General features: G+C 39.6%; 1 protein-coding gene across 5 annotated transcripts in view; it reads left to right on the top strand.

The window, feature by feature from the left end:
• nolo (ADAMTS-like no long nerve cord) overlaps positions 1 to 12,682 on the top strand; it is a 258,541-nt gene that overhangs the window by 113,871 nt on the left and 131,988 nt on the right. For 4 of the 5 annotated variants that reach the window (XM_076535635.1, XM_076535637.1, XM_076535634.1 and 1 more), the window contains exon 1: positions 12,145 to 12,214. The exons of the other annotated variant lie outside the window; for it this stretch is intronic. In XM_076535635.1, coding sequence (XP_076391750.1) covers positions 12,164 to 12,214 — 51 coding nt within the window. In that variant the 5' untranslated portion in view covers positions 12,145 to 12,163. Of the gene's footprint in view, positions 1 to 12,144; positions 12,215 to 12,682 lie in introns of those variants that run through there. 5 annotated transcript variants of the gene reach the window in all.

The following is a 12,682-nucleotide window of genomic DNA, read 5'->3' as shown; positions in this document are numbered from 1 at the left end:
CATAATTTTTGTAAACGACACTATATCACCTAATCCCCATCCTCGACATCAACACCAGTCTGGCAGCCACGTGATTCTCATAAAATCCAACGGCGATATTCCATGGCACGCACAGGGCATCCATCAGACATGGCGTCTCGACCAGTTCGAAAGGAATCCCTCGGCCTTTGTCGAGTCTGAAAGGAGCCGCGAATCGCGGCTAGGAAATCGGACCCGTGCGAATTCAATTGCAAGGAAAGGGGAGCGAATCGAGGAGGGTTCCAGGATCGCGAACAGCTTTTCATGCTAGTCCTGCATGTTAGACATCGCGTCGACCCGACAAGCCTCCCCAACGAGGAAATTCGAGTAGCGTACGGGCTTCAGCAGCTGCAGGTGCAACAATATGCCCCCATACGCCTCCATCGAACGCTGACGAAAACGTCGAAACGAAACTGTGGAATTAAATATCAACGGAACTGATAGATATTCGGTGTAGGGGGAGATTTATTTACTAGGGTAAATTTTGCGATTTGAGGATTTTTGGAGAATTTGGGGGAATTTGTAGAAATTTTAGGGATTTGACAATTGTGGATTTTGGTGATAATTGGGCTAGTTGAGGATTTGGAGGTGTAGGGAATTTGAGAACTGAGAATTCTTTAGAGTTGCTATTTGGGAATTTGGAGAGTTCAGAATTTAAGAATTTGAGAGTTTGGAAATCTTAGAATAGAGTTCTTGACAATTTCAAAATTTTACAATTTCAATAAAACACCAATCAAAAAATCTCTTGATTTCCCGCATGCGCAGCGTCGAATTCGATAAACATTTCATTCTCGCGTCCACCGATGAATAATCCAGGCTCCGGCGTTAAAGTTTGCAAATTTTGGCTGGCAACCAATGCTGTCGACACGAGTGGATTACGATGGCGCGAGTGTGTTTATGAACTCAATGTAACGATCGTTCGTTGTGCACGAATATGAAAAAAAAGAAACGAAGAACAATTTAACGAAAGAGAGAGAAGAAACGGGGTCAGATGATGCTTTTTACGAGAACGATCTATCGCGAAGCACACGTTTCCATCGTGCACAACAAACGTCATGGCAACGATGCCCAGCGTTTTTACGAGGGTCCCGTCATTGTTTCGCTGGATTTACACGAAATCGATAAAAATATGGAACATCTAGCGTTCGAGTCGAGTAGGCGCACGAATAACCGGGAGCATTGCCTTCCTATTCCAGTTTCTTGGATGATGTACACGGTCCCACGGTTATGTTCTCTTCTGTCCTCCACGCAAACATGCATACTAGTCACACGTACGTAACCAGTTATCGATAGCGAACCGTGCATCTGTACGATTATTACCTTGTATATCACGAAGAAACTATATTCTTTCTTAACGTGCCTGCCAAAACAAGCCACATTCGGGGATTGAAATGTGGGCAGATCTGACGAATATCAATGAAATTGATACTCTATAACGTACTGTCCAGAGTACGGAAGAAAACTAGCGGGACGGGAACGGGGCTAGAGGGACGAGAAGAGCATCGCAGTGGTCGGATTGTAACGTTGCCGCCTATTGTCACACGCATTTTCGGCAACAACACGCTATTTGTCGAGGCGCACACATACATTAATCGGTCGCGTGACGCGGAGAGTGGGTCAGATATATGTAGAACAAGCGAGACAGAACGAGCGATACGTTGAGCGGCATTCCATTGTCATAATGTCCAAAAGTTTTACGCATCGCGTAAGAGGAAAAAGATAGAGTTTTTTAACATATAGTAGCAATATCTGTTTCTATACCTACGTAAAACTACACCATTACGGATGAACGGTGGGAGCTACGCGTGAGTCGAAAAGTGGGGATTAGGTGGTCCTAGCGGCCTACCCTCTTTGCCCCGTTCCCGTCCCGCTAGTTTTCTCTCTTACTCTGGACAGTACTTAAATACTGAAGTATTCATTGTAGCATTAATTTTGAGTCAATTCAAAGAGTTGAAGTGATACATTCACATCAGCTCCTGATACTTTGAAGAACATAGAACAATTCCAAAATCATTTGTCCTTCTCCAAAGCTGCATCAGATATACCTCCTCGATGGTGAATGATGTACTTGTACATAAATACTCAAATATTCAGTGTGACATTAATTTTACGTAAATTCAAAAGACCCTCATCAACAATATAAAAAAGCCAAAAAAAACCTGTAGATACAATGTAAACAGATATTTTTGAAGGATGTTACACTTCGTGTCATATGCGCGTACATCTGTGTCTATAAACAAGATATTCATGGCATTAAAGAAAGGGCCGTTCGTGACCGACATAAAGTTCCGTACGTGTTCGCGAAACATCGAAGCGGTGCGATCGATTTCCCCATAGCCGCGGTGTGGCCAGGGAATTTGATATTAATCCGAGATGGAAGCCTGCGGACGACAGGCTTGATCTCGCGTTAATCAACCGCGCGCGAGGAGCATCGACGTCGACAATCTGTCCGGAATACATGCTCGATATATCACCGCAGCGTGCATCTGGTCTCGCGATAATGTAACCTTAAGCCTTCGCATACGTTTCTACGTGGACGCACGCCTGAAGGTGATACTCCTGTAGCTGCACACGATCGGAAAGCGGTGTTCCTCGTGCGACCAGATAATGCGTCTTTAAACCTTCGATCGTGATTCACCGTGGATATTGGACCGATCGATCGATGTAATTGGCCGTTATTTGCTCTGCTACCTGCCGCGGCACGCATACGCGTGATGATAAATTCGATGGATCGCGTCCAGGGCTAATTGGACAGCGAAATTACTGGACATGCACCGGCAATGCTAAGTTTTCACGCGAAATTGCAGTAATACGATTGTTTGCACGGTTACGTGGAGTGTGTACCAGAGTTTGTTGTTCGATGATAAATAAGCTAGAATTACGGGATTTTCTGAACCTCCCAGTCTTCAAATATTCGAGCTGTATGCTAAATTCAGCTTGCAGTTTTTTAAATTCAATTGATGAAATGTTTCACGTGATAGTCACATCATGTGATGTCGATGTATACATTTGTTCGATGTTTACATTTATTTATAAGAATGTTGAAAGATTAAGATGATAGTACCAAACTTGATCGAGTTTCTAGTGCTTACTCCACTAAAAAAAATTAATCTCAATCATTTTTTGCTGTTAGGGGACTTTCATGAATTTTTCACTCAACTAAGTATCTACATATATACATATACATATACATATACGTATACATATAGTATACACATACATACATATACATATGCATACACAATTTTGACCTATAAATTAATCAACAAATTTTCTACAATATTTATTACTCGAAAGTTGCTTCCCTCTTGAAGCATGACAAAAATGATCACCTATGTACATCCATACATATGGCACATATATACATGCACATATCTATGTATATATGTATACATATATCCCTCGCGATAGTCATGTTATGTGCCATGATACTTCACCTTAATCTCCCCAAACATATAATTCAATACACAAAGTCAAATGGATAAGAAAGAGTATAAAAGAATAGAAAAACGAGAAAGGATGATCCCTGCGTTTACGTGTGGTTCCTCGCATCCCCCTTCGATCTCCCTGACACATAGTTGCATTCATGGACTCATGGGACATTCGTGGTTGTTACTTGCGAACTCTGAGGCAAGTGTAAGCACACATAGAAGGATAAGAATAGAGTGAATGGAGGGATGGTTAGTTCCGTAAGAGCTCCCTGAGGCATCCCATGGATTCTAGGACTTGGTTCTAGATTAAGACTCTTTTTTCTTATGTTGCTTACTCTGATTTATTCTTCTCGAATCAGTAAACTGGTATTATCTTCAACGTTCCACAATTATGTAACATGTAAGTAAAATTACTTAAAACATTTGAAATTACTTGAAACCTTTATTAAGCCACTTTGTGTCTTTGGCGAGGACGCGAGAAACCTGTAGATTTAGGGACAGTTTGAGGCAGTTAGAAGTCCTATGGAGAGGTGTAGGGTTACTGTTTGGGTTAAGTGAACGGGCTTCTTTCGAACAAGTTCTTACGTGTATAAAATTACTAATTTTTGAATCTGGAATATTTGTAAATTGGGGAATTTCCTCATTTTTAAGTCTACAAATTCTCAAATTCTTAAACTTCTGTGTTTCCTTCAATTTCCTAAATTTCTACGTTTCTAATTTCCTTCTAAATTCTCCAATTTTCATATTTTTAATTTTTTAATTTCCAGAATCTCAAATGTCTAAGTTTCCACATTCACTAATTTCCAAATTCCCCAAGTTTCAAATTCTCCAAATCCCAAATTCCCTAGATCCCAAATTTCCCAAATTTCAAATTATCCAAATCCCAAATTCCCTAGATCCCAAATTTCCTAAGTTCCAAATTGTCCAAATCCCAAATTACCTAAATCCCAAATTTCCCAAATTTCAAATTATCCAAATCCCAAATTCCCTAGATCCCAAATTTCCTAAGTTCCAAATTCTCCAAATACCAAATTTCCTAGATCCCAAATTTCTCAAATTCCAAGCTCTCAAATCCCAAATTTCCTAAGTTCCAAATTCTCCAAATCCCAAATTCCCTAGATCCCAAATTTCCCAAATCCCAAATTCCCTAGATCCCAAATTTCCCAAATTCCAAATTCTCCAAATCCCAAATTCCCCAAGTTTTAAATTCTCCAAATTCCAAATTCCCTAGATCCCCAATTTCCCAAATCCCAAATTTCCAAGTTTCCCAAGTTTCCCAAGTTTCCCAAGTTTCCCAATTTCCCAAATTTCCCAAATTGCCCAAATCTCAAATTTCCAAATTTTTCAAATTCGTCAAATTCCTCAAATTCCCCTCATCCCAAATTCTCAAATTCTCATCTTCCTCGATTCCTAAACCAACTTCCAAATTTCCCCATTCCCATGTTCCCAAACTCCAAAATTCTCAACCAATCAGCATCAAAAATTTCCCGATCGCTGAATTATGAAAAAGGTGTCAGTCTCTCGATAAGAAGTCGTCCTCCGGTAACAATCGTATCGAATAATTTCAATTTCGTACCATCCTTACCGTGGATAAGATATCAATACGTTGGGTGCATCATTGGCGGGCAACGCGGAAAGCGCACGTCGCGTCGCCCGGGCATTTACCTGATTGCTCGAATTGGCTGATATTATACCCGCGGCGAATTCGGTATTACCTCGATGCAAGATCCGTATGCCCCGTCGTTTTCCCTGCAGCTACGTGTGGGAACGGTATCCATACGGTGTATCGATATCGGCCGGATGGAAACACGACGGGAATTCCGTATATTTCCGGTCGATTCCTTAAAAATTATATTCGGCCCAATTTGCCGGAATTGCCGTCTTCTTGGACGGTGCACCAGCTGCTGTGCCGAGTACGTGTACGTGTGTACGCTCGTAGACGGTTACGTGTTCGAGCTGCGATCCACGAGATTCCGCTCGTACCCTCTCGCCCGGGTTATAGGATTCTCTTCCACGGAGAATCCCATCTCGCGAGATGATCAACGAAATTTCGCCTCCGGGCCTCCTCGGAACGAATAAACGGAAACGCGTTAATTCCGCATCCGTCTGCCACCTAAATCGAGGATTTTGATTTTTTCCAGATTGCGGCAAACTTTGTAAACGAATATTTGCAGGAGGAAATTTTACAGCTTAAATCAATTTATTATTTTCTCTTATTTTATTTGTATACGACGTCTTCTCGCTAATTGTCCTGTCGTATTTGTTTATTTATAACTTTATATAAACAGTCATCTCATGACGTGTTTAACTGTGAGCTTAAAAATATTCTGATTTAATTATTTACAGTTTTATCACATTAATGAAGAATTTCGAGGGGCTACATTTATAATTACCAAAATATAGAAATGGTAGTTTATTAGCGATCATCGTTTAATCCGTAATCGTGGTTAATGCAATTGGTATTAACAATTAATATTCGAAAATGTACCGATATGGGAAAATCGCGCAAAATATTAAACATAATGGTAATGTACCGCTGAATAATTAATTTAGAGTGGTTGAAATTTGTAATGAAAAATAACGGTAACCTAGAAAGATATTTGATTGTACGTTATAAATCTTGTTATTTTCGCCGTGACAAGAATTCGACTATTTTTGTTTTCAACTTCATTTCGTTTCGAGCTATCATCCCAACGGAATTGCTTTTGGCAGAGAATCTCGAAAGGAGGAAACGACGGTAATAGAAAGTTAGGAATCTATATTATAGTTCATGGAGCGTAACTTACGACGCTTCGATTTTACCGCTGTCACATTGTTTGCGAAACGCGAGGGGCTCCACCGAAGACACGCTATAACTGTAACCGAATGATCATTATACCCAGATATTAGCCAATTCGATGACAAACCATGCATACCTAATGGCCAGTTATCGCACGATAGTTATTACCGTTTAATTACCTTAATTTATCGTTGCGTCGGCCTAATTAGCGCTTACACGTTCGAGCACGACCGTCGAATTTACCAGGGCCACATATTCAATACACGACAATTAAACGCGTTTATTTTGTCACGACCAACAACTGCTCCCGTTCCGAAGCGCGTTAGCAAACTCTTATATTGGAGTTAGGGTTTCGGATGGGGCGATATAGTGCGCGGTAACTTGGGGTGAAGGTGGTTCAATATGTGGTAATTCAACGTGTGATGATTTCTTTGCATAATAATTCAATGCGTGCTAATTCGATGCGTAATGATTACACGCGTAGTAATTCGACGCGTGATAGTTCTACGCATGAATAATTCGTCGCTTGATGATTCCACACGTGGTAATTCGATGCGTAGTAATTCGTCGCGTGAGTAACTCGATGCGTGAGTAATTCGACGCTTGATGATTCTACGCGTGGTAATTCAACGCATGAGGTATTCGACACGTGCGTAATTCGACGCGTGAGTAATTCCAAGCGTGAATAATTCCACGCGTGGTAATTCGATGCGTGGTAATTCGACGCGTGAGTAATTCGACACTTGATGATTCCACGCTTGGTAATTCGACGCGTGAGGTATTCGACACATGAGTAATTCGACGCGTAAGTAATTCGACGTGTGAGTAATTCCACGCGTGGTAAATCGATGCGTGGTAATTTGACGCGTGAATAATTCGACACTTGATGATTCCACGCGTGGTAATTCGACGCGAAAAGTATTCGACACGTGCATAATTCGACGCGTGAGTAATTCCAAGCTTGAGTAATTCGATACGTGGTAATTCGACGCTTAATGATTCCACGCGTAGTAATTCGACGCGTGAGGTATTCGACACGTGAATAATTTGACGCGTGAGTAATTAATTCCAAGCGTGAGTAATTCGATGCGTGGTAATTCGACGCGTGAGTAATTCGACGCGTAAGGTATTCGACACGTGAGTAATTCGGCGGGTGAGTAATTCGACCCGTGAGTAATTCCACGCATGGGTAATTCGATGCTTTATAATTCCAGTGCGTGGTAATTCGATGCGTACTGATACCAATGATTAGTAATTCGACGAGTAGTAATTCGATGTGTGGTAATTCGATGCGTGATAATTCAACGCTTGATGATCCCAACGCGTGGTAATTCGATACGATAATAGTTCCAACGTGTAATAACTCAGCATACAATGATTCCATAGACAATAATTCATCACAGAACGTACCTCTGACAATTTAATAATCAAGTGACAATCTATATTACATGAAAATCTACTTTATACTTTTCACCCACCCCACCTCATAACCAAATTTGCTTATGTTTCCTTAATCCATCCTCCAGCATTGTCCCTGATAAAACATGAAGATATTTGCAAACCGAGTTGAAATGATGAAAGACTACGTTTTCCCTCGGACAACAACGTACTCGATTGGTAAAACTAGAGAGCAAACACGAGGACATTGAACGCATGAACGAAGATTCTATTTGAGGAAGCTAATTGTTCGCCGGGAACTTGCATTAGTAGGGGTTGATGTTGCGAATTCTGTGGCGGAGAACATGAGAGATACCGTCATATCGAGCGCGAGTATTAATTACAAACAGCACTGTCGCAGAGAAAATGCCGTAGTTCGCGTCTGATCACTGAAATGAAACGCCTCGAATATGGCGATGGGTTTAATATGCACTTATTTGTAAATCGATATCTATTCCAGGTAAGTACCTCTCATTTCGAGATGGTTCGAATAATTATTCATAAAACATTACGGTTCGTTTTATAACACCTGCTTGATTTACCGATATCACTCAAAGGTTAAGAAATGTTTTAAATGCGATTAAAATTAGAGGTATCCGAAAAGTTTTAGGAAAGAGTGAGTGTATGTCTGACTACATATGGCTGTTTCTACTTAGTAGTAGGTTAATTGATCGCTTCCGGAAGAGTTATATTGTTGGCCAACGGTTATGTATTTAACAACAAGTTAATTTACGGACCTCACAGTTGCCCTAATGATAGTGCGAGCTTGTGTAATTCAGTTTCACTAAATTAGTTGCAACCGCAGTCAATCTAAATAGAGTGTAATCTCGTTATTAAGATCTCAATTTAGGCAGCATTCAGAACCCTACTGATGTTCAGTAGGAATATGTAATCAGAGGAATGATCAAAGGCATAACTGAAACGGTAAACTATCCATGAAAAATAATTTTAATCTGTACTAATTAACAACTATACATAAAGCAATCTTGACAATTACTGTAACGTAAAACTCACAAATAATCATTTAGTAAATAGAAAGTAATATTCTTAAAAATCACCTCATACATGGAATATTCAGTTTTAATTAAAACTATGGTTTACCAATAGTCCACGTGGAGAGTGCCGACGATCAACAAGCTCTCGAGGAATTTCAGTTATTTGCTTTAAAATTCCACGGAACAAACTCGAGGAATTCAACGAAAGACATCGACAGAGAGAGAGAGGGAGAAAAAAAGAAGACCGCGAAAAATTCTATTCGATAAGTTTATCACGATTCTGCCTGTTCGAGGCACCGTTTGAAGCGATGCCAACGATAATAAGATTTGCCGCGGTCGACGATTCGTGATGACTTCTCGCGTTTTCATCGGGTTTCGACCTATTTCAGTGGAACAAGGTCCCCGTGTGCAGCTTCGTGCACAGCAGCCATCGATAACGTGGTTAAAAATAAAAGTTCCGTCAAAGGCGAACGTATCGCCACGTGAAAAGCCACGAAAAGTATCGTGGAACTCCATGTTTTCGAATTCACGTGATCGCGTTTGTTTCGAACTCCACTTTCTTCATGTCCCAAATATTTCTACCAAACTCTGCATCGATATAAATCACCGACATTGTGCCAATTTCGCGATGCATGGATTCCATTCTGAAAATAATTTTGATGATTCTTTATTCGTTGATTTAGGGTGTAGGAAATTTAGGATATGAAGAGTTTAGGATGTGTGGATTTTTACATATGTGGAATTCTGTCATATGTGGAATTTGATATATAAGAATTTTGACATATGTGGGATATGTGGATTTTGACATATGTGGAATTTTGGCATATGTAGAACTCTTACATATGTGGAATTTAAGATATGAGAATTTTTACATATGTGTATCTTAACATATGTAGGATTCTGTCATATGTATATGGAATGTAGATTTTGACATATGTGAAATTCTAGCATATGTGGAACTCTGACATATGTGGAATTTGGGATATGAGAAATTTGACATATGTGGATTTTGACATATGTAGAATTCTAGCATATGTGAAATTTAGGATATGTGGAATTTTGGCATATGTGGAATTAGGGATGTGTAGAGTTGTAGCATATGTAGAATCTAGGATATGTGGATTTTGACATATGTAGAATTCTGGCACATGTGGAATTTGGGATATGTGGGATTCTGCTATATGTGGAATTTGGAATATGTAGAATTCTAAGATATGTGGAACCTGGGATATGTGAATTTTGAGATATGTGGAATTTGAAATATGTGGAGTTTGGTAAATGGAGATTTCTAGATACTGCAAATTTTTGAACATAGCAATTTTCTAATTTAAGGATTCACTAAGGATTCAAATCTAAGAATTTTTGAACATGTTAATGTAATCTTATGCATCGTGTACCCCACTGTATATGTATAACCATATATGAGCAATAACCCTCATAATAAACTAAACGATCCTTACAAGGTATTGATATCATTAAGAGGTATAACGTTGATTAATTTCCGACAAAAACACAGAAAACGACGAAACATTCATTTTTTCGAATCAATGACCGAGTAAATCTGGTCCGAATGAGATCACGAATTAATTAGACGGGTCCGAGGCGTGTTTACCGAGTGGACTGGAGTCCGTGCGATCCAATTAAAAGTTAAAAACGGCCGCGCGACTGGCTTCAATTTATTTTCTTCCATATATAACGAACAAATGTTATTGTGCTTCATGGCAGCGTGCACGGACAACATTTTAATAAGTTCACTTCTCACGTCGTGGACCATCGTTGCGCGTTAATACTGAATATAATCAGTAAACGCCTTCTCGCCTCTCAGCGTTTGGTATATCCTGCGTTCTTATCATTATACGAACAAGAAATATCAAAACATCAAGACGTTATATAATTCTTATTAAATTAGATTATTTACTTAAATTTTGACAAAAATTAATTTACTTCGTTTTACTTAAATTTTAATAATTTGTGGTTGACCTTATTGATCCTCAAATTAAATTCTTTGTGTAGTCTCCAAGTTTTTAGGTTTTAGTTCATTTATTTTATATGTTTTTTTTTTCGTTAATATATATGGAAATTTAAGTCGAACATTTAAATTCTCATTGCTAGTAAAATTGGGGGAAAGCATTTAATGGCACCGTATACGGTTTTATATAGTTCCAACGATAAAACTTTAATTTTTATAGCGAAGATAATTTCGAGGTTGAACTTTAAATATATTCATTATCGAAATACATGTGTTAGAGAAACATATATGTAATTATGAGAATATGATTAAGTAGAGGTGCAATGGACACAGACTTGTTTTTGACAAGGTGTGAAATTCCTGCATCGCGACGTAACCATGTGGACTGGCTGCTAAACAGGAATTGAAATTGAATAATCCCTTCCATATCGATCGGATTAGCTGCAAATATGCAATACACGTACAAGGCTGGTTGAACACCTCATACCGCGTTGGTACACTTCCACTGACCAGTAAACTGATAAACGCTGTTTGATGTCTACAGTCTGAGAGGGATTGTCGATCGATGCCAATAAGCCAGTGTACACAGTACCAATCCGTTCACTACTCGTTCGATAATCTCTTCCGGTCTTTTTTTACTTTTCGGAACGATATATTATACCTTAGATCTTTCGCGATATTGTATTTGCCTCTCCAATGATTCAATTTTGTAATTTGTGGATCCTCATATTATATAACCTCACAAAATATTTTCCTCATACACAGAATATTTTTTGAAATCTAATGAAAAGTATCATAGAATCTTCCTACTGAATTATTCCTTATTGAATATTTTTTTAGAGAAATATTCCCTCAAGTACATTTATCTATCCCCCACAAAATATTTTCTTACTTGAATATTCCTCACACTATCATTACTATTTTACTATGTTAGTTGTACCTTTTTACTATATTTTACTGTATTATTTCTCACGAAATATTGTCTTGAATATCATAAAAAACAATAAGTATGTCAATGCAGGTTACCTATCAGCATATGATTTGTTAAAATTTCCAATAGAAGCTCAATACAATTCCCTTCCCGGTAAAACTTATTTACAAGTTTTAATTCTCCATAGGAACGAACTTTACGTATCACTGATTCCTCATTTCCGTAATTTTGCGGTATCAGCGTCTACGATAGACCTGTAAAATAAACAGCTGGGGGTTTGGAACGAGAAGAGAAAAAATAAACTTCGGACGCGGCACTTCTACTAGTTTCGCTCGGAAAACCACCTACGGAGGTGAATCCCGAAGGTAAAGTCCGGAATCTCCGGGGATCGTTAAGACTTTCGACGAGGCAACATCGGCTCCTCTCTTTCTGTCGGATGTTCGACCCTCTCGAGGTCTTACGCGGAAACTTACCGTACGAATGAAAAGACGTCGGGGGGGAGCAAGATGGAGGAGGGAGAACGGGCCAACGAACGACTGCAGCTGCGAAACTTCTCGAACCTTTTCTGCTGTCAAGTAGTCATTGTTACGTGCGTGCAACACAATGCCTTTCTTTCCTTTTCCGCGATTTTACGGCGTTTCGACGCTGCGAAAGGTAAGCGCGATCCGTTCAACGACCAAACGAACTTTTCGTCCAAAAATTGTCACCTTAGCTACAGTTTCTTTTGTCAAATAACCATGTGTCGTGAAAATTGAGAAGTGATTTTTGAAAGAAATAGGCAGATTTTATACTGTAACGCATTCACTCTAAAGCAGTTTAAAGCACTGTATTTCTACGCGCCATAATTCTACGCACAGTATTGCCACGCGCCGTAATTCCCATGCGCCATAATTCCACGCACTGTATCTCCACACGCCCTAATTCCCATGCACCATAATTCCACGCGCCGAAATTTCTACGCGCCATAATTCCACGCACAGTATTGCCACGCGCCGTAATTCCCATGCGCCATAATTCCATGCACTGTATCTCCACGCGCCCTAATTCCCATGCGCCATAATTCCACGCAGTGTATCTCCACGCGCCCTAATTCCCATGCGCCATAATTCCACGCACTGAAAT

The sequence above is a fragment of the Megachile rotundata genome, chromosome 9 (assembly GCF_050947335.1).
Source record: "Megachile rotundata isolate GNS110a chromosome 9, iyMegRotu1, whole genome shotgun sequence".
NCBI lineage: Eukaryota > Metazoa > Arthropoda > Insecta > Hymenoptera > Megachilidae > Megachile > Megachile rotundata.
Note: the sequence above shows the minus strand (reverse complement) of the source record. Positions and strands in the feature narration are given on the sequence as shown.